At 37.3% G+C, this 26,402-nt stretch overlaps 1 protein-coding gene across 5 annotated transcripts in view; it reads left to right on the forward strand.

Moving 5' to 3' along the window:
• Positions 1-1,475: 1,475 nt before the first annotated feature.
• LOC126195444 (embryonic polarity protein dorsal-like) overlaps positions 1,476-26,402 on the forward strand; it is a 102,490-nt gene continuing 77,563 nt past the window's right edge. The window contains exons 1-6 of one of the 5 annotated variants that reach the window (XM_049934067.1): positions 1,476-1,774; positions 1,985-2,032; positions 3,200-3,385; positions 10,697-10,944; positions 16,814-17,057; positions 19,427-19,570. In XM_049934067.1, coding sequence (XP_049790024.1) covers positions 2,020-2,032; positions 3,200-3,385; positions 10,697-10,944; positions 16,814-17,057; positions 19,427-19,570 — 835 coding nt within the window. In that variant the 5' untranslated portion in view covers positions 1,476-1,774; positions 1,985-2,019. The remainder of the gene's footprint in view (positions 1,775-1,984; positions 2,033-3,199; positions 3,386-10,696; positions 10,945-16,813; positions 17,058-19,426; positions 19,571-26,402) is intronic. The other 4 variants (XM_049934066.1, XM_049934069.1, XM_049934068.1 and 1 more) reach the window with 4 other exon arrangements.

The raw sequence follows: 26,402 nt of genomic DNA on the forward strand, positions 1-26,402 counted from the left end.
ATTTTGCATTACGTTAAGTAAATAATATCCAATGAGCTTAACCAATTAAATGTGTGTTGTCTACATACACCTGAGATAAATATTAGAGCTCATGTTTCAAAGAGTTTGTAGCTCCTGGTGTGAGAAAAAAGGATTAAGTGTTACACAATAATTCGACAGCTCTGCAAGGACATATAATGGCAATATTGAAAGGAATTCTGCTCAAAAGTTATTTAAAAATGAAATTATTCATGTAACCATTTGCATTTTCAACGTACAACGTGTTTAAAACAAAGACAATATTCACCAAGTATTTTCATGCTACGCTGATACCGGTAGTCACAACAAACCAGACCAGAGCAAAGAGCCCTTATTTCGTTATTATTTCACGCTACAGAGAGTTAATGTTTCGTCCCCCCTTTGAAATGTCTCTTGCAAGGTATCGCTGGGACGTCAGCAAAACTATGGATCATAGAAACTTTTTGTTTTTGTTTACTCATGAACTGACTTACGACGAAGACTGTCGATTACGGGTTGTCGCTTTTTACCAATGGCGAGGGTAACATTATGTTCAACATCACACAAACAGCAGCGTACGATCCGTTCCCATTTTAGTTTATGAACTGTTTTATGGCTGTTTTGTCTATTATGGGAAGTCTTTCCCCTCAATAGAAATGAATCATCGCTTCCATTGCAGCCCGGTAGCGTTATAGCATTCCAGAGGTCTGGGTCGATCCAGCACCAGAAGAGGGTAACGGCGGTGGCGCGATTCTCAGTCGGAAGGGTTCTGCGTGAGTCACGACCGCTGGTATCGACTGCTGCCTGGGGTGAGTCACTGCGTGGGCGTATTCGAGCGCAGCTCACCCCGCGTCGTCAGTCTCACGCATGGTCTTCGTCTTGCCGGAACCCTGCAGGCACATCTCCGCTAGACTTAGTAGCAGTTTAGTGACAGTAGCCCGTTATTTCTGTAACACATCTTTTGTTTCATTTGAATGTTTTGTACAATTGACAATGTCCGTCTGCAACGTGATGTGGAATGTTTTTCGCAGCGAAATACTATTTTTTTCACTTTATGAAAGACTGTACTAGTCTACAGTTAGCGTTTTCCCCACTTTAAGGTAAAGTTTCGGCTCTTTATCTCGGGATGACGTTAAACAATAACGAAAGACAGGGGAAATAATTCACTGTGACCGTTCAGCCGCACAGATTTCTTTATCTATCGCAACACGAGATGTTGGCAGATTGAAGGTACACGGAATCATATCGAGACCTTGAAGCTACCACTTCTTCGTTCCGCGTCAGGCTCAATATCTAAACATAGTTTAAAAACGAAGGAACGCCACGCGTACTGCTCAGGAACGTGTTATTACTGTGCTTATAAAGGCAAGTAACAGACAATAATTCTTCGCAGTACGCGCCGAGCAGCAGTAACGCTTGGCATTTGTTGTCGGCTATGTCACTGGCTAGTCATGTGATGGCTTCCGCCAATAGAATTTCAGATCTATTATAATTCTTCGAAGGAATTGTGGTCATCTTTTCCTAAAATACATCCTGCCAGCCGTAGCTTCTGGACCAGGAATTGGTGTCGAAGAAGTGAAAGTGATAATGCATAACAGTGTTTTTTGGTGTGTGATGGTTGTTTGGTAGTGGTAACTGCACTGCGTGTCTCCGATAAGGCTCGATTTACAGTTGTTATAAAAACAGCAGGAAATTTTTCGTCGAAGACCTTGACAACTTTTTGCAGCGGTGCTGAGCATAAGTGTATCGTGATTTTGTTTCGTCATATTTCAGTGAGGTATGTCGTTGACATTATTTGTTTATATACAATAAGAGGAGAAGGGAAGCTGCTGCTTGTGTTATGTATACATTCTGTTAAGGTATGCGACTCAAGTCAAATAATAAAGACAATTTATATTAGGTTATGTATAATTTTGGTTTAGTTAGGAATACAAATGTTTTGATGTCAGTTTCCTTCAGGAACCTGATTGTTTGTTTGTGGACACAGGCATCGCTATTTGGACATACTTTCAGCAACTGAAAATGGAACGTTTAGGTGTGTAATTATGAAGTTTTTAGAAATGTTTGTGTTACATTGGTTTGTGTTTATGTGCACCATGCATGAACTGTAACGGCGCAACTTGTGATTAACACAATAAGCCATTAAATCAATTACCACCGACTGAATGTATCACATATCAAGTGCTTCTAAATGACCAGAAAAGCTTTTCTGTTATTCATTGCCTGCATGAGAAAGCACACTTAGCTCTGTGCTTAGTGAAAGTTTTCATGAAATCCTGAAAGCCCCTTGTATTGGTTACAGTAAATGACCGATTGATATACTGTTTTCGGTTATTTATTTGAGTTAACTTCCAGACATGACTGTGTGCAGAATGTTATTTCATAACAATTATGAAGGTGGACCATGTCACAGTATTCCGTTGACTTATGTCCAATGTTAATTACTATGAGCATATTTCTTTAAGATGTTATGGTTAGTTTTTTCAGTTATGGAAATTTAAGAATAATTGGGTTTCTGTAAACATTGAAGTCTCTGGAATGTATTAGAAGATTCTTGTATTTTTGTTCTCAGTTATACTGAATAATTCTCACTTGTTCCACACAAATATAGTTGAGGGTAAACAGATTTTACTGAGAACACAATTTCATATGTTTCAAGGAATAGATCTATTAAGATTCAGCTTCGTATATTCGAGGAAATAGTTTTCTGTTTTATCTATGGTTGTTATGACTCAAAGTATAATACACAGAAAATGCTTATAGGTGTAGAATTTAAATGTTTTGACATCTCTTAAGAAAATGTATGATTCACTGGAGTTTAGCTTTCAGAGATGGAGATATAGCACATTAATCCTTTGATGGGATGCTTGTAGTTCATTTTGAGTGTCGTTTGTTTCTCCCTCTGTGTATTTTGTTTTGCATTAACACACAAAAATACTAAAATTCTTTCAGTTCTGTAGAATAATGCCTGGACTGTAAGTGAAAATAGATTAATTACTGTTGTTTTCATTACATTATATGCTGTCGTATATGGGTGATCTTGTTGAAGCATTGCGTGCGTGCTATAAGTGTTAATTAATTCTGTTGATGTAATGATGTGTTGTTGAAGATGTACCCTCTACTAATTGTACTAAATCAGCTTGTCAGCCTCTGTGGATGAATTACAACAATTTCAAGATTCTATGCAGCACGGTTGTTGCAGATGCGGCCGTTTCGTTGGGAGGAGTAGGAGGAGGAATGGACCATGAGCACCTCAATCAAGGCAGCCTTAACATAAGTGATGTCAGTAAGTGCAATGACAAGCTGCTAGCGTGCATGATTTACTTAACCAGGTTTGCACAAAGTGAGCTCCATGCACCATCTTATAGAAGTGTGATTCAGAGAACTGGTAAGGACAACTTTGGAAAGATGGCTGTCATTGTGCTTCTGTCTTCTGTAAGTTGAGTTTCGAAGTCTGTTCGTGGAAACATCATTGATGTGTCTTGAGTTTTCACTGTTGTGGCACTGTGTGTATTTCAGTTTGAGTCATTCTTCTATTTGGTTGCAGTTATTGTCTTCAGATTACTAGTACTCTTTTGTGTTGTGTTGTTTGTTTTTGTCTTTTAAAACAATCCATGTAAATAGACGTACCAAATTACTTCTATATATTTAAACATATTGATATCTGTTGAATGGCACTATGCTTTTAGGTCACCATACCCTTTATTGTAAAAAAAAAGGGGGGGGGGAGAGTCAAGCAAAGCACCTATACGGATTCACTAAGTTCTGGTCACAGAAAACTTTACATCTTTTTGTTAGTCATATTACATTAGACACTTCCTTGAAGTGAGGCAATAATTTTCCCAGAGTGTTACATAATTTGCAGGAGGTTTATATGAAATTTTCATCATTTTTTGCTCTGTTTCCATTTCCTCTGAACAGTATATTTTCATGAAGATGAAGATGTTAGTTATGTGGGCAGTCTATAAAATTTGCAGAGCAAAACAAAAAGGGTTGATAGGATTTTTTGTCCTCATGACCTTCCTTGATGCTCATTTAGTCTCTTGATTAGCACAATGTTTAGCATTATTATGATACCACTGGTACTAATAACTGCACCATATCTTTCAAATATGTCAAGGTGTTAAAGGTATTATGATCATTTTGATTTGGAGGCCTATTTATCATTAGTGAGTCTGATTCCATTTCTGTTTCGATGAAGCGAACACAAGCAAGTATGCAACAGCAAATGAGAATTCTTTCTGGTGTAAATGCTAGACATGTTTGAGCAAATGGAATTTTATCATGTTCGGCTCACATTCACTTGCATTTGCTCATGCTCTGCTGGTCATCAGATTTTTAGCAAACGATCAAAGAAATTTTGCATCCTTGATGCTTTGGGACTTGCAGAAACTTGATGTCTGCTATCTTGTCTGCCTTTGTTGTTGTTGACATGAGCTGCATGAGTGATGGAATGGTCTGAAGAGAATGTAATATTTATTGTTGATAGAAGAATATAGATATTATTGGTGCTCCTGGGATCCAAGAGATCCACAGCACAAATGCCTGAGAAACGAAATATGAGGATGACTGGTGAGAAATTGCCAAAGCGCTCAAAGCTTAGTTAGTTTCATGTTCCATGGACTGTTTGCGAACAAGTCATTTTACATCACAAATTATTTTATAAATATGCCAACATGCCGATCATTTACAAGTTGTTATTATTATTATTACTGTTATTATTAATTACATAAACATGAGTTAGTAATTCCCACCCATTGCCTTTTACAATAATAGAAATTCTTCTGCAAAATAGGATGAGTTGTCAAGAAGAAACTTTATCAGTTCATTTTCAAATTTTACTTTGCTGCCTGTTAGATTACATCACAGGTTATAAGTGATCAAAAATGTTAGTTGCAACATTGTGCACCCCCTTTTTTGTTAAACACAACCTTAATTTGGAATAATGAATGTCATTTTTCCTTTTGGAATTGTGATTATGTACCCCACTGTTCCTTTTGAAGTGCAGTGTATTATTTACAACAAACTTTGTGAGGGACTAAATATACCTTTAAGCACCAGTCAACATACCTAATCCTTAAACGGGTGTGTACATGATGATCTTGGATGGGCACCATATATCAGAGGTGGGCATGAATCCTGCATGTGTGCGGTGCACTTGTTCATGTGCAGTTAATAGGTGTTCTGCTTGCACACAAGGGCAAGCTGGCCACCTACTTCTCTCCCCTCCCCACAATACTGTCTCTCAGCTCCTTCCTCTGTAATGTGTTTTGTTTCCTAGCTTGCTTTATTGAATGAAGGCATAAGGTTAGTAGGAGTGCTTGAAAGAAATCATGCTTTGAAAGAGTATCTGTTACCTACAATACGTTTTATTTAATTATCACAGGTGGAGTTTACAATACGTTTAATGTCTGGAACATACAGACAAACGCAAAGTTACGTAAATTTTCATCATTGATGTTTGCTCTTAACCGAGACTTATTAATTTTCATGACACAGAAAAATCTCTCAGAAACGTATGTCGAGCCAAACATTGACATTATCTTCGCGGCTTCATGATGGAGACGAGGAAACTCTTGCTGTGAAAAGTCTTGATAAGAGTGTATTACATATCTTGTCAAAAGGAACTTGTCTCTCAGACGAGAATTACACTGTAGATTTATTAATTCCATTTGCAATTTGGGATGAATATCATCTACAGAAACAGCAAATGGTCTCGAGAACCATTCAAAAGCTTGCGATAAATATGATATATCCCCAAATCGCTTGAGAAATTCCTCTTTTATTGCACTAAGTACAGAAACATATTCTTTGCAATTCTGTTCTTGCACAGTAGACAGAGTAGGGAAATGCAGTGCGTTCCGTGACGAGAACTGTCGTTCCCACAGCTCAAGCTTGCTAGTGAAAGCTTGCATCTTTTCAGCCATTTCACAAATTAGCTGATTTTCTCCTTGGAACTTGTGTTCACTGCATTCATGTGTCCGGTAACATCCACAAAAAATGCAAGGTTGGCAACCCGCTTTGGATCTTCTAACTTGGGATTGTACCTTCCTTTGTCCTTTAAAAACTGATTTATTGGTATTCTCAGCTCAAAAAATCTTTTGAGTACATTACCGAGGCTAAAGACAGCGGCCTTCACTGTGGTATTGTATGTCACCATACGCTTCCCCAATTTCAGCTAAATATGTGTGAAACTATGTGTAAGCCCGTGGGATCTCAAATAATTAACTGCCCGAATAACCACCTGCATGACGTCCCCCAGTTTTGCTGCTTTTGCACAGAGTACTTCTTGGTGCAAAATGCAGAGGACGCTGTATAATGATTCTTCAGTATGCTGAGGCTTTTTTCTTAGTAATCCAACAAATCCCACTTGTTCCCCTTTCATTGCAGGTGCTCCATCTGTTGTCACTGACACCAAATGTTCCCATTTTAAGCCAGCTGAATCGACAGCTTCTTCAATGGCTTTCAGGATGTCCGCACCGGTGGTCGTGCTTCTTAAAGATATCATATCTAAAAAAAATCCTCTGTGATGTGCAGAGCAATGTCTACGCCGTGGACATAAATCACAAATTTTGTGGTGTCTGAAGTATATGTTGACTCATCAAGTGCGATGGAAAATGTAATATACTCTAGCCTTAATTGACGGTAAACGTCACCTGCCATGGCACTTATACAATGACTTACAGTCCGCCGAGAAAGAGTGATAGCTCAAAACTGATTTAAATTCAGTGGGAAAAGTAAATCAGCAGCATCATTGATGCACTCCTTTATGAACTCACCTTCAGCAAATGGTTCTCCAGCTCTCGCATTATTAAGCGCAATCTTATAACTTGCACGTACTGTTGGGCTATCATTGTTGTCATCTTGAAAATTTGAAAACAGTACTCCATAAAATGTTAAATCAGTTAGATGAGTCATGATGAAAGAAAGTCACAGATCTCTTGGGACAACTGCAACTTATGTCAGATTCATCTAGTATCGTCAGATCGCTCTTCTTAAGGTCAGTCAATTTCCCCATCTGCTCAGAATCTGACAATAAATTGTACCCGTGAAATTTATTATAATGGCATTCAATACTAAACTTCTGTTGACCAGCAAGAATACTGCCACATATTAAACATTTCGAATTTTCACGTTTTTGCACAAAGAAAAAAATGATTCTCCCATTCCTTTTTAAAAGATATGAAATCTCCACTTCTCCGTTTCCTTGATTCACTCTGCATTTTCCGGTTCTTGAAACACAATGTTCACTACATAGTGGTCGCTTCGCATCAATATCCTCAGCTTAGCCTGGTACTACACTGCCGCAACCTGCCGGCTCTCGCCACTGCCCCGGTCGACGATTGCACTCGAGCAGCACACGTGCAGCGGTGTGCGCTCATGAGCCACGTGCATCGTTTACCCGCCCCTGCCATATATTATTCTTACAGCATATTTTCGAGCAATGAATACTTTCTTTCTTAAAATATTATTCCATGTTACATGTTTGAATGGAAATATGCAGAATACATCAACTTACTGAATTGTCTCTCCCCAAGATTTGCAATGATTCTAAGTGCAAATGTGGCTGAACTGAGTTGTTTTAGGTGTTCCAAAATATGCTTTTTCCCGCTTAAATTCTCATTATTATGGATACCTAAGAATTTTGAAGTTTCCATCTATTGAGGTCATAAGAAAGACAGTAAATTCTATAGCTGCTTGTCTCAGACAGAAATAGAGTGAACAGACTCAAGCTTTGTAATGTTCTTTATTAAAAAGGAAAACACAATAAATTTCCTTGAAAATAAGCAAGTGTGAATGTTTATGTATTATTCTGTTTAAAATTAAAAACATATGAAAGACTTGATCACTCTCATTGCTAATGTTCGTGGTATCTGTAATTACAGGACTGATGTCTCAAAGCTATGTTAGAGGTTTTTTGACGATTAATAAATATGGTTTACTTTGCATCACAATATGTGCCCTCTAACAGTAGATTTCACCAAGTAGCCTATGTGACAGGTTGTGTGTACAGGGTATCTCAAAAGAAAGTTTATATTTGAAGAGCTCTCTGCGCATGCGCAACAAATTGGAGGGGAGTGGGGGATGTGGTGCATTCATCAATTGCTTGGCCCTTAGGAACTCAGTCGATATGGAGTGCTTCTCGGGAGCAGATCATGCGTTCTGTGTGTGAGAATTTTACAAAAATGGTGATTCGACAACCGTAGTATAACCAGTTCAACACTGGCCAAATCGGAATCTGTGCGGTCAAGGTCATCAAGAATGGGTGAATCTATGGAGAGTGTAAATTGGTCTGTTCATGACGATCCTGACCTCTCCATTTGCAAGCATGCAAGTTCTTTAAAAGTACATAGATCATCACTGCACCAAATTCTGCAAAAAGACCTTAAACTGCACCCTTATAACAACCAATTTGTGCAAGTGTTAAAGCCTCAGGATCCAGACATAGGCTCCAGTTCATTAATGGTGCGACTGAGTGCCCTTCATTTATCATCATCTTTTTTTTTCTGACAAGGCTCATCTTCATCTGAACGATCATGTCAGTAAGCAAAAGTGTCGCTACTGGAGTGCAGTGAATCATAAACAGAAACATGAGAAACACCTTCATTCGCGAAAAGGTACTGTACGGGCTGTGATGTTGGTTTGAGGAATACTTGGCTGGTAGTTTTTCGAGGACAAGTGTGATCTTGCAGTTACAGTGAATTCAGAATATTATATGATGATGATGATAATTGACTTTTTGGTGCTAGTTTTTCCAAAACTTTCCTTCGTATAGCCAAAGAACATGGTTTCAGCAAGACAGTCACAGGATCAATATTGTCAGTTCATGAAATTTTCCGTGGCAAACTGATCTCCAGGAGGGGTGATAAAAATTGTCCACTACACAGTCCTGATATGAGCCCCTTGAATTTTTTCTTTTGCGGGATATGCCAAATCTAAAGTTTATGTCAGTAATCCAACTTCTCTGGAGAAACTGAAAGAAAAAGTCTATAGTGAAGTGAAGTGTTCCTGGTTACATTATCATTTATCAGAAAAAATAATTATAGTGAATGAAACTTCCACAGATCCAGTTGACTTCTTTCTTTGTTTTGTTATAACTACTTTCGAGGCTGTAATGCCTCATTATCAAATGGTCATTATCATAACCTTAATGTCTGTAGACTGTACATTATTTAAGACTGTATGATGATTAGCTTTAGCCTTGGAAGTAGTTATGACCAAGTAAAAAAAGAAATCAGCTGTAGCTGAGGAAGAGAAAGGAGAAAGCTAACTTCTAAGCTATAAAGTTATTTTGCATACTACAACAGCTCTGATTGATTCTTATTTATGTAGTGGTACGAGTGTTAAACAAAGGTGGGTGGAACATACATAGAGATACCTGATTGGTCTTCATTGTTCCTTGTGTGTTATACAGTAGCGCATAAAACAATCTAGTTTACAGACTGACATTATCATCCAAGAGCAACAGTAGTGCATTAAATGACCTAACATACAGATTGATGTTCTTGGGCAATGGAGTGAAGTAAATACAACCACTCATTGTGAAGTAGTTGGGGACATGGGAACACGGTAGGACAGTTATAAAGCAATACAGTGAATTTTTATTCCAGTGTTTGTATCTCATCCAGAATTTGTCAGTGCCCCATCCAGTAATTACTTCAGCTACATGGATACTCTGCAAATTACACTTGAGTGGAGATGGTTCATCAAATCGCTTTCACAATAATTCTCTGTTATTCCACTCTTGAACAGTGCATGGAAAAAACGAACACTTGTACCTTTCTCTGCGAGCTGTGATATTTCTTGTTTTATAATGAGGATCGTTTCTGCCTATGTAGGTTGGCGTCAGCAAAATAATTTCGCATTAAGAGGAGAAAGTTGGTGATCTTCGTGAGAAGATCCCACCACAATGTAAAACACCTTTGTTTTAATGGTGTCTACTCCAAATCCTGTATCGTGTCTGTGTCACTCTCTCCCCTATTTCTCGATAATACAAAATGTACTGCTCTTCTTTGAACTTTCTTGATATACTCCGTTAATCCTATCTGGTATGGATCCCATGCCGTGCAGCATTACTCAAAAAGAGGACAGACAACTGTAGTGTAGGCAATCTCTTTTGTAGACCTCTTGCATCTTCTAGGTGTTCTGCCAATAAATTGCATTCTTTGGTTTGCCTTCCCCACAACATTTTGTATGTGTTCTTTCCAACTTAGGTTGATAACACTTATTGAGGATGTGCATTATGCGACATGTATGGAACAAAAACCGCTGTTGAAGTAAAATGCACATGTTTTGCAAAATGCCTCAAAAATTATTTGACTCAAAGTTGGCCCGTAAATTGAAATACGTCTTGCATGAATATCATATATTAAAAAATCTTCATTGTTGCAATAATGAAAGTATGAATGACTAGTCAGTGCTTACATTCATGAGATGAAAATTCTTGTACTCTTAAGCAGAAAACTCAGTAAAGTAGGCATAAGGTCTGACTAATCTTCCCCAAGCAACTGATTTTATTCCTCTAACTTGGCCAGCACCCCCCCCCCCTTCCCCCCCGGGTTACATATATTCTTAAATGTGTGCTGTACTGTGTGACATGAAAATACCTCTTTGCATGTTAGATTATTGCGCATTTTTATTTTTTATGATGAGAAAGTGGAGGAATCTGGAATTTGTATTATTGTTTTCTTGTGTACAGTTGAAGTCATCAAGACAACAGATCCTGAATTTGTGGACAGTAGTGGTAGGATGTATGGTGGTGGTGGTGGCGGTCCTGTGGCGGCAGCCACTATGGAGGATGCGCAAAAGGCGGCAGCATATGTCAGAATTGTTGAGCAGCCAGCACCAAAGGCACTTCGCTTCCGGTATGAGTGTGAGGGACGGTCAGCTGGGAGCATACCTGGTGTAAATAGTACGTCAGAAAATAAGACCTTTCCAACGATAAAGGTAATAATAGTCACCATAAAAGTACAATGAAATGAACTTTAAAATAAGTGAAGTGTAGCACAAAAATGTTGAACCAGATTTAGTTCCCCCTCCACATATTTTATCAGTTTTTCAGTGTCCTTGTATAATCACTCTATTTCACTACAAGATTAACTGATGGTGCTGCTGTTATCATTTTATGTTATAGTCTCCTGACTAAAGATCTTTTCCCCCTTTCTGCATTTCATTTCACTAGTATCTAATAAGTTAAACTAAGATTGTCCTCATCTCTTTCTAAAATTTTTAGGTTCCTCACTACATTGAAAGTTGTTAATTATTCATCCTTCTCATCATTCTATTCAGGGTATCTGAACAAGGCAATCATTTAACCATTGGAATTCTTTGCAAGGATAAGTTGATTGTGACATCGTTCTAAGAGACTATTTTCTGTGTGTGCATTTTTTTACTGATACGTAAGTAGGGCCCATAACCTGAAAACATCTTTTAGCACATTATTAGCAATACCAATGCATTGTCAATGGTGTATACTGCTGATTGTGGGGAAGGGTTGGGGGAGGAAGATACTTTATGCCCACCACAAAAAAATTAAAAAATACATATTTTGTTAATTGTTATTGACTTATACTTACACTGTACTTTGTAAAGAAATGTGTAACTCGGCTCCTAAACATGAAAATATTGAATATGATATTCATTACGAAATGACGCATCTGTTATGAGGTTTTTTGTTAAGTTTACCTGAAACATTTATGGAATCTGGTAGATGATCCTTTTTTCCAAAATTTTAAAATGCAAAGTATCTGTCTAGATAAAAATATTTTGAAAAGGTGGGCATATAGTATAACCCCCCTCCCCCCTCTTCCTTGATATTGCTTGGCTTAAGTTTTCTTTAATATGTACACCAAATAACACAATTTTTTACCCTGTTTATTATTTGTTCTTGGTATATTAGATGGAGGATGTTTTTGACAGTACAAAACAGGGTGTTTTCTCAAAGTTTAGATCTAGCCCATTTGTGCAAAACCATTCATTAATTTTCACAAAAACATCATTCACTGTTTTCTCTGTTGATGCTTCTTTGCTCAGTGTCACAACAGTGCTTGTATCATCTGCAAACATGACTAGTTCTGCCTTCTGATTCAAATTAAACGTCAGATCGTTAATGTACAGCAAAATCAGTAGTGGGTCAGTGATCACAACCATTAGGACTCCCATTGAAATTTCTCCCCATGCAGACAATGTGACATCTCTTTTTTGTATCACTCAAACAGCCCATGGTATTTTTCTGCATTCTGGTTCTTAAATAAGAACTAAACCAGGCATTTGCTAAACAATTTATTCCTTAAAAACTTAACTTCTCTAATAGGATATTATCATTGACACAGTGAAATGCCTTCTGTAAGTCACAAAAGATCCCAGTCTGCAATATTTTATCATTCAAAAATTGTATTATATGCCCAGTGAATGTCTAAAGAGCTGACTTCGTAGAATGACCCTTTTGAAATCCAAACTATGATTGACTAAGTATCCCATTACTACCCAGGTGGGTAACATCCATGGAGTACATTACCTTCTCAGAAATTTTAGAAAATGATGTAAAATCAAACAATGGAAAATCAAGGATGGAATGTAACAATATTATGAAAAGGATAGTTGCTACTCACCATGCAGTGGAGATGCTGAGTCGCAGATAGGCACAGCGAAAAGAATGGTGGAAACTGAGTTTTCGGCCAAGAAGGCCTTAACACACACAGGTTCACACAAACACAACTCACACATGCATGACCACAGTCCATGATATAAGGATGACACTGAGCAGTAGTTATTGATATCTATGGAGTCACCCTTTTTAAAGAGAGACCTAGCAATGGCAAATTACAGTCTTGCTGGGAAAGCAAATTGTGTTAATGATGCGTTACACGACTAGAACATTACATATAAGGGCCACAACTTTTTAGTGTCTTATTGGAGATATTATCTGTCCCATTTTAGAGTTATGATGATCTTCCCTATTTCAGATGGGTATGTCAGATGAATTGTCTATTCACTAAACGTCCTCTGTATTGCGTCTTCAATTTAGTGCTTTGCTTTCTCTTTTCAACTATTTGTCCCAAATTTCTCACATATTTTTAGAAAGTAGTTACGAAAAATGTCTTTTACACGTGAACTGTCTTTCACAATGCTCCCATTCTCTTTAACAGAAATAATATCATATTTTGTGACTTTTTTGTCTGTCTCTGTTTTCACAGTATTACATGTCGATTTTATTTTATTATCTGATCTGTCAGTGTCAGACAAGATGTGCATGCTCCTTGATTTTTTTACAACTTTTTTTTAAATATGTTACAGTGCTATTTATAATAAGAAAGTGTTTCTGGGTCACTACTTGTTGTGGCCATTTTGTACAAGTCATTTTTTTTTTTTTTTTGTTGTGCAATGACTCTGATACCTATAGTGACCCAAGGTTTTCTTAATGACGGGCATTGTTACATTCAATATTGTGATATGAGAATCCATTTATTAATGGATAGACATGACTGATACCAAATTATAAGTGGCTAGAAGGATCTCTAGATCATTTTTCCTGTCATATTGCTTCGAGAAATTTACATTAACACCACAAATTAGTAATTCCTTCATTCTGTCTTACAAAGATCATAATAATTCACCAAATTTTTCAAGACAATTTTCAGCTGGCAGAGACCCTCATACTATAACAACCACAAGTATTACATTTCCTAGTAGTAACTCACAAGCACTTGCTTCCATATCCTGATCAAAACAGAATTTATTTATTTCTTACATTTTTTGTATTTATATCAATTTTTTAATGGATGTGACGACTCCTTCTTTATTCATCTTGGCTCTTCATGAATATGCAGCTAACTTATAACAACTTGCTGGCGAAGAGTTCTCGGGCTTCCAGCCGGGTGGCAGTGTCTTCAAACTGCGACGTTTCGACGAGTGACATACTCGTCATCTTCTGGCTCAACTGAGCACAGCCTGGAATCCAGCATTAGCCGCAATATGCCTGGAACACACCAAGAACCGTCCAGCTCACGAGACTTGACCGGAATGCTCTGACGGAGACACGAACGGCGCACCCACTTCCCCCTCCACCCCGCCCACTGGCTCCTCTGGATCCAGCCTCCTGCAGCCAGGTGGTGGGGGGCACGACGCAGGTATAAAGGGACCGGCATCCGAAAAGTCTCGGCACTTCGCCAGAAGATGACTTGTATGTCACTCGTCGAAACGTCGCAGTTTGAAGACACCACCACCCGGCTGGAAGCCTGAGAACTCTTCGCCAGCTGTATACGCCGGGAAAGCAAACATTCACATTTATAACAACTTACTTTAAAATTTTGTATCTCTGTGGTTGTGTGGCGTTCAGACAGACAAGTAACATCAGTTTCTTTCCTGGTGAAGGAAGTTGATTTCACTTTTGCCTCTTTTATTATAAGATGAACAAGGAATATCTCTAAATTTAATATCTTAATGCTGTCTTTCTGATTTCTGAATTTGACCTAATGTCAATGTGTCACCTGACCCAAATAACCATTGGGATTTACCTTTATGTGCTGCTGGTCCCCTTATATTTTCTGTTAAAAGATCTGCTAATTTGCAATGATCTCTCTTATTCAGGTGTAGGCCATGACAAGAATTCCCCATCTTTCTATAGCAACTTCTGATACGGCAGCAACCCCTGATTCTTTAAAAAAAATGGAAGTCAAATCTATAAAACAGTGTCAGACTTCTGATTATTTTATAAATGAGTAAATATTTGATTATAAGCACACATGGGAGAAGAAGTTAAAGAATAAGTGTAGAATTATGTTTAAAGGTTGTTGCAAGTCACTAAGTGTTCTCATTCTCAAATGCTGACTGAATATAGTCTGGGTATTCGAAGCTATTACACAGGCATCCTGCAACTGGGTCCGGGTACAGTGCCTTGGGGCAGTCACATAAGATTTTTGCATCCTTCTGAAGGAGCCCTCTAAGCTCCACATGTATTTGCTTTACAGCAGAGTTTATCCCTGCACAAATAACCAATCTGAAACTAGTGTATATTACTGTTCATTTAGGCAGGAAAATACTTGTATAATATAATTAATACGGGAGAAAGTGGGAATATCATAAAAATCTGTCCATGTGCACACTGAATGTGATCTTGCTCAGAATGCAACTGGAAGAGTTAGGTATAGTGAATTGTATAAATGTGAACTACAGTCAATTGGAAACATGTATAGTGTATGGATCTAGTGTATGCAGAGGAACCCGTGGATACAGGAGAAGAATAGAAAACTGGGTACCACTGATGATGTCTAGTATGAATATATGAAACATGTTTTGTTAGAAACAAAATAATGATTCAGTTACAAGGAATTTTTCTTATCTCCATGATGAACATAACCTTTTATGCTCTTTTAAGATGGATGCAACTAGACTAGCATTTTGTACCTTTTCTAACAGTTTTATTTGTTAAACTCCTTAAAATTTCAACTTACTTTTCGAATACTTAGCATTCTTCCATAATTAATTCCAGAGCTCATACTTTCAGTGTCCCCAGCTATATCTCCGCGCAACACTAAATCTTCCGTCCATGGAATCTTATTTCAGTCCTACTTGTCAGGTACAATCTACACACACACACACACACACACACACACACACACACACACACACACACCACAGTCCCACACTGCAGCCAAGAGCAGTTTGAAGCATTTACAGTTAACATTGGTATAGCTTCTCCGCAGTATACTTGGATAGTTTTTTCTTTATACCAAACAGTGGAGCAGCATTCAGTCACGTCCAGATTCTTTCTCCTCTTTTTTGACATATTTTTTCTTCTACTTCCTGCACCACTGTTTCGTTGTCTTCTTCCAACTTTTCCTTTTTCTTTTATTGTTGTTGTCATCGTTATTTCCATTATAATTTCACATCTTCACATCTTATGGCATACTGAACAAAAGAAAATAATATAATAAATGAGTTTCTGGAAACTTAGTCACAAACCCCACAGTCCAAAAAAATTTGAGACGTGAATTAATAAAAAACATATAGAAAAGTTAAGATGGTAGTTTTAATGCTTCAGATGTTCTACACAGTCTTGCTCCACTTGAGTCCACACACAGAATGGCATGCAACCATGTGAAACTGACAGAAAAGTCCTTCTTGGGGATGTTGTTCAACTAGCACTTCACATTGACTTAAATGTCAGTTTTGTCTTCAAAGTGTTGATCCTTCATGTGAATTTCTTCACTTTGTCATTATAAAAGAATTATCCATGTCCACAGTCATTGTTTTTGTTCAGTTGTCAAGGTGTGCAGAACAAACATTGCACACAATTTTCTCTTCTTCAAAACATTGTGGAAAATGTCTTGAACACTTCATTTTGATATGTTGTTTCCTTTGCAATTTGTGACCCAGAAATGTTGACACAGTGTGACTGCATGTTGCTCACAACTGACTGGTCGAATACACATCTGATGTTTACAGTTGTTAGTTCCAGCTGCCACCATATTTACTGCATTGATGTCACTTATTCACCTGTAATAAGACCAGTCTCAGAATTTTTTTGATCAACACCATAACTTTAATAAGTATTCTTGGTGAGATGTGGGAAATATGCTTGATATATTACAAGAATAAATTGTGTGTTGACTCCCCAAAATACGCAAGAGAATTGTGATACGACATTGTTTCCCCATGAGAGATTCCTATCTAGTTTCTGCTATTTTGTCATAGCATCTTCTGATCTTTGTGAGCCATCTGTTCTTGGTGTGATGAGATTAATTTTACTGTATGTCTTGTCAAAGCATGCTGACAAACCTGGTATTCCAGCTGACTGATGTTCTTTGTTTTCAAGGTGGAAGGATACAAGGGTCGTGCTGTTGTCGTAGTGTCCTGTGTGACAAAGGATCCTCCATACCGCCCACATCCTCACAATTTGGTTGGCAAGGAAGGCTGCAAGCGAGGTGTGTGCACAGTGGAGATATCACCTGACAACATGACTGCCTCTTTCTCCAATCTAGGCATCCAGTGTGTCAAGAAGAAGGATATTGACGAAGCTCTCAAAACTAGGGAAGAGATTCGTGTGGATCCTTTTCGCAGTAAGTTTCGCAGACATTCTCAGATCTATCTTCAGTTTTAATAATAACTTTTGTAAATAGGCCTGAAGTGTTAAATAACTAGCGATAAACTCATCATTTCTCCAGAATGGCAGAAAATAAAAAAATTGGCACCCATTTCTGTCTTATCTTTAGAGATAATTATGGCTTAGCAGTGATGATAATCTTCTTGCAACCTTGGTAGTTGTGAGTTTCAGCTGCTTCTTGGGGGAGAGGGGCATAATTAAAACAGTGAACTATCATTTCCAGTAAGATTTCATCCATCTTGCCTTCTTTTTTATTTATTTATTTTTCATCTTTCTTCCTTTCAAAAGCTATGGATGCGCCACCTGTTTCTGATGACACACCTCTGTATCAGCTTAAGACTGAGTGAAGTGGTATAGTGCTATTTGAGACTGTTTTACCTTGCCCCTAAAATATTACACAATTATGCTATGTTCAATGGGCTTAGCACATGTTGAATTTTCTTTACAAAGTGCATTCACATGTTCACCCAGTTCTGTCCTCCACATAGGGTTAAATTCATAGTTTGTTTCCTGTTTAGAATTAGTAGGTTTCCTGTTCATATCTACATCTATATGTCATACAGAAATTTGCATTGTGTGTTTGCCTCACATAAAAGTTGCTTTGTTTCTTATAGACTGTTTACATTCCTAAATGCCTCATCAGATTTCCCCATTGCTATTTCTTCTTGGCCATCAGTGAAATAATTTCTGGAACATTATTTTAAAAAATAATGCCACTAAGAAAACTGGATGGAAATGCAGTTCAGTTCCCAGAATATTGCTGGCAATCATATCCAGTTACTTCCATGCTGCAACGGGAAGCATAGGGTGTAACAATCATCTGTCAAATGCAAATGCATAAAATTTACTCCAGCAGAAATTGTATTCCATTCATGTATATGTATGTTCATTTCAAACATACAACCCCCCTCCCTCTCCCAACAAGCCACAGAAAGTCTTCTGGTCATAAGTCTCTTTTACTATAGTGCAGTTTTACAATTGTATACTCTCACTAGACCTTCTTATTGACTTGTATTTGTAATCAGTCAGTGACTCTAGGCTTACTACCCCACAAAGCTAAATAGGGAATCGTTATACACATATAAAAAATGAAAAACCTTTAATTACAAATATATTATACTCTTTGGAGTCCTGTATTGCTTTTTTTAATGTTACAGAGATGCATTTCTTGCACCTGTTACTGTAAATATCTTACACACTAGAAGTATTGACAAGTCTACTTCACTGCCTCATGTTAAATTGCAATTCTTTTACTCCATTTCCCATCTGTGTGAAATGTCAACAACTGAAACATCCGGAAGATTAAAACTGCATGTCAGATTGAGACTCTTTAACTCAAGATCTTTGCCTTTCACAGGCAAGTGTTCTACCAACTGAGCTACCTAAGCACGACTCACGACCCATCATCACAGCTTTTCTTCTGCCATTACCTGAGACACTGGCAGAAATAAACCTGTGAGGGCAGGTTGTGGGTTGTGCTTGGCTACCTCAGTTGGTAGAGCAGTTGCCTGTGAAAAACAATGGTCCTGAGTCTTGGTCTGGCACACAGTTTTAATCTGCCAGGAAGTTTCACTGTCATAATCATTTACTTGCTTTTCTTCTTTTCCTGGCCATCACACAATGATCAGTTTATTCCAGAATGCATCAGTTTTATCGTACATTTGTACATGTTTGTGTGTGTGTGTTTTTTTTTTTTTTTTTTTTTTTTTCCAGTGATGTAAGGAAAGTCATGGTAGAACATAAATAATATAGAAGTAAAGGACACAATCATTGAATAGTAGGAAGGTGGAGTTATTATGGCACACCAAAACGAATGAAAACTCATGTACAATAGCTTGTTAAAGGATTTGTCCAAAAGGTAGCAAAGTTTCCCTTCTTCTCTGACTGCCTGACGGTGGCTCAGTGCTTATACTATTTAGTGAGTTCTTTCACTGGTTTGGTAGATGTATCAAATTCTGTTGCATGTGACAGGAAGGCCAAATTTTGCAGTCTGCCTTGATATGGCAGATATGGGTTCTTGTAAAACAGAAAAAAACCTTGGTTTTTAAGTTATTTTTCAACCTTGCAATATTGCTATGCATCATCAATTTCCCATAAAGTGGAACATACTGTCAGTTGTTTTGTTGTTGAAGGTGACCACTAGGAAGACAAGACTGTGAATAAATATTCGTATTGTGCAGCTTCAGTCAGTATTATTACATAAAAAATGACATTCATTAAAACATATTAGGTAACTGTTGTGCTTTTTCAACTAACATTTTACAGAGATTTTGTTCTGTTAATTAACACATTTATTTGTTAATTAATACATATATTTACTTACAGCGGGATTTGCACATAGAAGTCAACCAACAAGCATAGATCTTAATGCTGTCCGATTATGCTTCCAAGTGTTCCTAGAAGGCAGTGAACGTGGGAAGTTCACCTTTCAGCTGCCACCAGTTGTCTCAGACCCAATTTATGATAAAAGTAAGTTTCTGGATTAAGATATGGTTTCTTATTTTGTTTTCAGTGTGAGACAGTTTGTAAGATATCAGGAATTCTTAAATTCTTTTTTCTGAATAATTCGCTATTTTTATTTACTTATTATTGTTTACATCTCTGCATCAGTATATATTTAACAGAATTTATCTCCTGTTCAGTTGAGACTGATGTAACTGTAATGATATTTAAGCTGCAGGGGTCGTTATTCATTGTAATGAAGCAGAACTACCTAAATGATGAAATGGGTGCCACAGTAATCAAACAAATGCAGATGCACACTGCTAGAATTGTACCAGGTCAATAATACCTATATTAAAGTGTAACAGAAATGTCCGGGGAACTTAAATGGGAATTCTTGAAAGAGATGCTGAAGTTCTCAATCAGTTATTGTTATACTGCTTCACTTGCATTTATTTTTATTTTATATATCACTATGCATTTTAGTGGTCATGCCAACATCTTCAGGTGGATTGCAGTATTTTAAGTTTCTTGTGATGGCCATTTTTTGCAGCAGCTGTATATAAATTGTTGTAGTTTACAAAAAAAATTGCCTTTTGCGTACTACACATTAATTTTTTTTAAATTTTATTTATGCATCCAGAAGTGTTTTGCCTTATTAAGAAGGCAGTTTCAGTGGGTGTCCTGGATTTTATTTTCACTTATTGGTTATAGATTTCAAAAGATTTCATGGAAGTTTTTCATAATAAAATGGAAAGTTTTGTACAGTAAAATATGTAATTCTTTGTCTGAAAGAAATGTAGCTTTCCCTCACATGGAAAACCAGTTAAAAGCCTCCACTTTTTCAGGTAATCACTGCAGTTTTATGACATAACTTGCACGGTATTTTTACTTGGTTGAATATATTTGTGATATACAAGGTTTGTCTGTGTGACAGACAGTGCTGTGTCAGGGAGATCATGCGTTGCCTTGCCTGGTCATCTGGGTGAATGTGATTGCTGTATATTGTCATAACGAAATCTACTCATTTGTCACTATACACTTTCCAACATTAATATAATGTTGTGTCATTGGAAAGTGAATAATGGCAGACGTGTAGAGTTCACTACACATAGAGGTTTTAAAAATAAAAATAAAAGTTACTGAAGCAGTATACTAAAGATTATTCATATTTAAATATTCAAATTCCTTAACAAGCAGTCCATAATAAATGACAGTTTTTATGTAGTTCTTGTGAAACCCTTTTGCATGAATTCAAAGAATCAGTGTTTGAGATAGATTGTGTACCCTTGTATATCTCATGTAGAAATAACGACAGTAAGACGAGAGATTAGGATGCTTATGGAGCCGTACAGGGAACCAGTTTTCCTTTCTAGACGAATGAAATATGATAGAAAATTGCTAATATTGGTATGAAGTACGTGTGTACGTGGCTTTTGATGTAGACTAAATTCCACAATGTTTAGAGCTTACTAACACAGGTTTGCTCTGATCAGAGAATGCTCACAGTTTTGTATATGGTACCATGAGAAAAGGGTGAATAAAACTGACATCTTCCAGATTGCTCCATATACAGTGAATGGAAAAAAAAAAAAAACTGGTACACCTCCCTAATATCATGTAGGGTCACGCAGAAGTGCTGCAACACAATGTGGCATAGATTAGACTAATGTCTGAAGTAATGCTGGAGAGAATTGACATCAAGAATCCTGCTGGACCATCCATAAATCCATAAGAGTACAAGGGGCTGGAGATTTCTTCTGAACAGTGCGTTGCAAGGGATCCCAGATACACTCAATAATGTTCATGCCTGGGGAGTTTGGCAGCCATCAGAAGTGTTTAAACTCAGAGGAGTGTTCCTGGAGCCACACTGTAGCAATTATGGACATGTGGAATGTCACATTGTCCTGCTGGAACTGCACAAGTCCATTAGAATGCACAATGGATATGAATCAATGCAGGTGATCAGACAGGATGCTTACATACCTGTCAGAGTCATATCTATACGTATCAGGGATTCCATATCACTCCAACTGCACACACCCCACACAGAGCCTCCACCAGCTTGAACAGTCCCCTGCTGACATGCAGGGTCCATGGATTCATGAGGTTGTCTCCATACCCATACGTGTCCATATGCTCAATACAATTTGAAATGAGATTCGTCTGACCAGGCAACATGTTTCCAGTCATCATCAATCGAATGTCAGTGTTGACGGGCTCAGGCGAGGCTTAAAGCTTGTTGTCGTCAAGGGTACACGAGTGGGCCTTCGGCTCCGAAAGCCCATATTGATGATGTTTCATTGACCAGTTCATACGCTGACACATATTGATAACCCAGCATTGAAATATGCAGCAATTTGTGAAAGGGTTGCACTTCTGTCTTGTGGAATGATTCTCTCCAATCTTGTTAGTCCCATTCTCACAGGGTCTTTTTCTGTCTGCAGTGATGTTGGAGATTTAATGTTTTACTGGATTCCTGATATTCATGGTACACTAGTGAAATGGTCATAAGGGAAAACCCCCACTTTATCATTACATCGGAGATGCTGTGTCCCATCACTTGAGTGCCAAGTATAATACCACATTCAAACTCAAATGAATATTGATAATCTGCCATTGTAGCAGCAGTAACCGATCTAACAACTGTGCCAGACACTTGCTGTTTTATATAGGTGTTACCAACCGCAGTGCCAAATTCTGCCTGTTTACATATATCTGTATTAGATTAATACTAGTTCCATGGATCATGAATACGATATTTCGTAATGATGTGGAACGAGTCAAATTTTCCAATATGTGACATAATTAAGTTAATTTAACAACATACTTAAGTTAATATAACAATTTTTTTATTTTTTTGTGTTTTTTTTAATATTTTTTTAAATTTATATCTAAAAATTCCTCTATGGAGTAGAAGGAGTTGTCATTCAGAAATTCTTTTAATTTCTTCTTAAATACTTGTTGGTTATCTGCCAGACTTTTGATACTATTTGGTAAGTGACCAAAGACTTTAGTGGCAGTATAATTCACCCCTTTCTGTGCCAAAGTTAGATTTAATCTTGAATAGTGAAGATCATCCTTTCTCCTAGTATTGTAGTTATGCACACTGCTATTACTTTTGAATTGGGTTTGGTTGTTAATAACAAATTTCATAAGAGAGTATATATACTGAGAAGCTACTGTGAATATCCCTAGATCCTTAAATAAATATCTGCAGGATGATCTTGGGTGGACTCCAGCTATTATTCTGATTACACGCTTTTGTGCAATAAATACTTTATTCCTCAGTGATGAATTACCCCAAAATATGATACCATATGAAAGTAGTGAGTGAAAATAGGCGTAGTAAGCTAATTTACTAAGATGTTTATCACCAAAATTTGCAATGACACTTATTGCATAAGTAGCTGAACTCAAACGTTTCAGCAGATCATCAATGTGTTTCTTCCAAATTAATCTCTCATCAATGGACACACCTAAAAATTTGGAATATTCTACCTTAGCTATATGCTTCTGATTAAGGTCTATATTTATTAATGGCATCATACCATTCACTGTACGGAACTGTATGTACTGTGTCTTATCAAAATTCAGTGAGAGTCCGTTTACAAGGAACCACTTAGTAATTTTCTGAAAGACAGTATTGACAATTTCATCAGTTAATTCTTGTTTGTCAGGTGTGATTACTATACTTGTATCATCAGCAAAGAGAACTAACTTTGTCTCTTCATGAATATAGAATGGCAAGTCATTAATATATATTAAGAACAACAAAGGACCCAAGACTGACCCTTGTGGAACCCCATTCTTGATAGTTCCTCAGTTTGAGGAATGTGCTGATCTTTGCATATTATGAGAACTGCTTATTTCAACTTTCTGCACTTGTCCAGTTAGGTACGAATTGAACCATTTGTGCACTGTCCCACTCATGCCGCAATATTTGAGCTTGTCTAGCAGAATTTCATGATTTACACAATCAAAAGCCTTTGAGAGATCACAAAAAATCCCAATGGGTGGTGTTCGGTTATTCAGATCATTCAAAATTTGATTGGTGAAGGCATATATGGCATTTTCTGTTGAAAAACCTTTCTGGAAACCAAACTGACATTTTGTTAGTACTTCATTTTTACAGATATGTGAAGCTACTCTTGAATACATTACTTTCTCAAAAATTTTGGATAAAGCTGTTAGAAGGAAGTTTGGACGGTAATTGTTGACATCAGATCTATCCTCCTTTTTATGCAAAGGTATAACAATAGCATATTTCAGTCTATCAGGGAAAAATGCCCTGTTCCAGAGAGCTATTACACAGGTGGCTGAGAATCTTACTTATCTGTTGAGAACAAGCTTTTAGTATTTTGCTGGAAATGCCATCAATTCCATGTGAGTTTTTGCTTTTAAGCAAGTTTATTATTTTCCTAATTTCAGAGGGAGAAGTGGGTGAGATTTCAATTGTATCAAATTGCATAGGTATGGCCTCTCTTCCATTAACAGCCTAGCACCTTCTAATGAACACCTGGATCCTACTATATCCACAACATTTAGAAAATGATTATTAAAAATATTTTCAACTTCTGACTTTTTGTTCGTAAAGTTTTCATTCAATTTTATGGTAATACTGTCTTCCTCTGCTCTTGGTTGACCTGTTTCTCTTTTAATAATATTCCAAATTGTTTTAATTTTATCAGAGTTGCTGATTTCAGACATGATACACATACTTCTGGATTTTTTAATAACTTTTCTTAATATAACACAGTAGTTTTTATAATGTTTGATAGTTTCTGGGTCACTACTCTTTCTTGCTGTCAGATACATTTCCCTTTTCCGGTTACAAGATATTTTCATACCCTTAGTAAGCCATGGTTTGTTACAAGGTTTCTTACGAGTATATTTAACTATTTTCTTGGGGAAGCAGTTTTCAAATGCATTTACAAAAATGTCATGAAATAAATTATATTTTAAATTGGCATCAGGTTCACAGTACACCTCATCCCAGCCTAACTGCTGTAGGCTTTCCCTGAAATTTGCAATTGTTAAATCGTTGACTGAACGTACTACTTTGGAGGACTGTTTAGTATTGCTGAATGGAGCTATGTCATATATTGTAACTAGCTGTGCACCATGATCAGAAAGACCATTCTCAAGAGGCTGAGCATTTATCTGGTTAAACTTATCTTGGTCTATAAAGAAGTTATCTATCAGTGAGCTGCTATCCTTTACCACCCGAGTAGGAAAATCAATAACGGGTGTCAAATTGAAAGAACCGAGTAATACTTCAAGGTCATTTTTCCTATTACCCTCTTTCAGAGAATCTACATTGAAGTCCCCACAAATAATAATTTGCTTCCCCCTGTCTGACAGATAGCACAACAAGGAGTCCAAATTTTTCAGAAATAGATGAAAATTTCCTGATGGGGACCTATATACAGTTACAATTATAAATGTGCCTTTATTTAATTTAAGCTCACAGGCACATGCTTCTATATGTTTCTCTACACAAAACTTTTTTGTTTCTATACTTTTTGCACAATGATAACTTTTGACATATATGGCAACTCCTCCTTTCTCCATATTTTCTCTCATTACATGTGGAACACGTGAGGCAATACTGACCTTACGACTTATCTTAGAAGAAAGATTAAGGAAAGGCAAACCTACGTTTCTAGCATTTGTAGACTTAGAGAAAGCTCTTGACAATGTTGACTGGAATACTCTCTTTCAAATTCTAAAGGTGGCAGGGGTAAAATACAGGGAGCAAAAGGCTATTTACAATTTGTACAGAAACCAGATGGCAGTTATAAGAGTCGAGGGACATGAAAGGGAAGCAGTGGTTGGGAAGGGAGCCTCTCCCCGATGTTATTCAATCTGTATATTGAGCAAGCAGTAAAGGAAACAAAAGAAAAATTCGGAGTAGGTATTAAAATCCATGGAGAAGAAATAAAAACTTTGAGGTTCGCTGATGACATTGTAATTCTGTCAGAGACAGCAAAGGACTTGGAAGAGCAGTTGAACGGAATGGATGGTGTCTTGAAGGGTGGATATAAGATGAACATCAACAAAAGCAAAACGAGGATAATGGAATGTAGTCGAATTAAGTTGGGTGATGTTGAGGGTATTAGATTAGGAAATGAGACACTTAGCGTTTCTGAAGAAGAGAAATTTGTTAACATCGAGTATAGATTTAAGTGTCAGGAAGTCTTTTCTGAAAGTATTTGTATGGAGTGTAGCCATGTATGGAAGTGAAACATGGACGATAAATAGTTTGGACAAGAAGAGAATAGAAGCTTTCGAAATGTGGTGCTACAGAAGAATGCTGAAGATTAGATGGGTAGATCACATAACTAATGAGGAGGTACTGAATAGGATTGGGGAGAAGAGGAGTTTGTGGCACAACTTGACCAGAAGAAGGGATCGGTTGGTAGGACATGTTCTGAGGCATCAAGGGATCACCAATTTAGTATTGGAGGGCAGCGTGGAGGGTAAAAATCGTAGGGGGAGACCAAGAGATGCATACACTAAGCAGATTCAGAAGGATGTAGGTTGCAGTAGGTACTGGGAGATGAAGAAGCTTGCACAGGATAGAGTAGCATGGAGAGCTGCATCAAACCAGTCTCAGGACTGAAGACCACAACAACAACAACTTGTGCAGAGAGTTTATATCCACTTACATTTACCTTATCCATATCAGTAACAGTGTGATGCTCAGACAGGCATAGTATATCTATTTCATCCTCAACTTCTAAATCTTCTAAACAAACCAGAAGCTCATCTATTTTATTCTTTAAACTCCCAATATTTTGATGAAATATACTTACATTATTTTTAATTATACTTTTATGAGAACCTTTCTTTATTC

Source organism: Schistocerca nitens, chromosome 7, assembly GCF_023898315.1.
Source record: "Schistocerca nitens isolate TAMUIC-IGC-003100 chromosome 7, iqSchNite1.1, whole genome shotgun sequence".
In the NCBI taxonomy this organism is placed as follows: Eukaryota; Metazoa; Arthropoda; class Insecta; order Orthoptera; family Acrididae; genus Schistocerca; species Schistocerca nitens.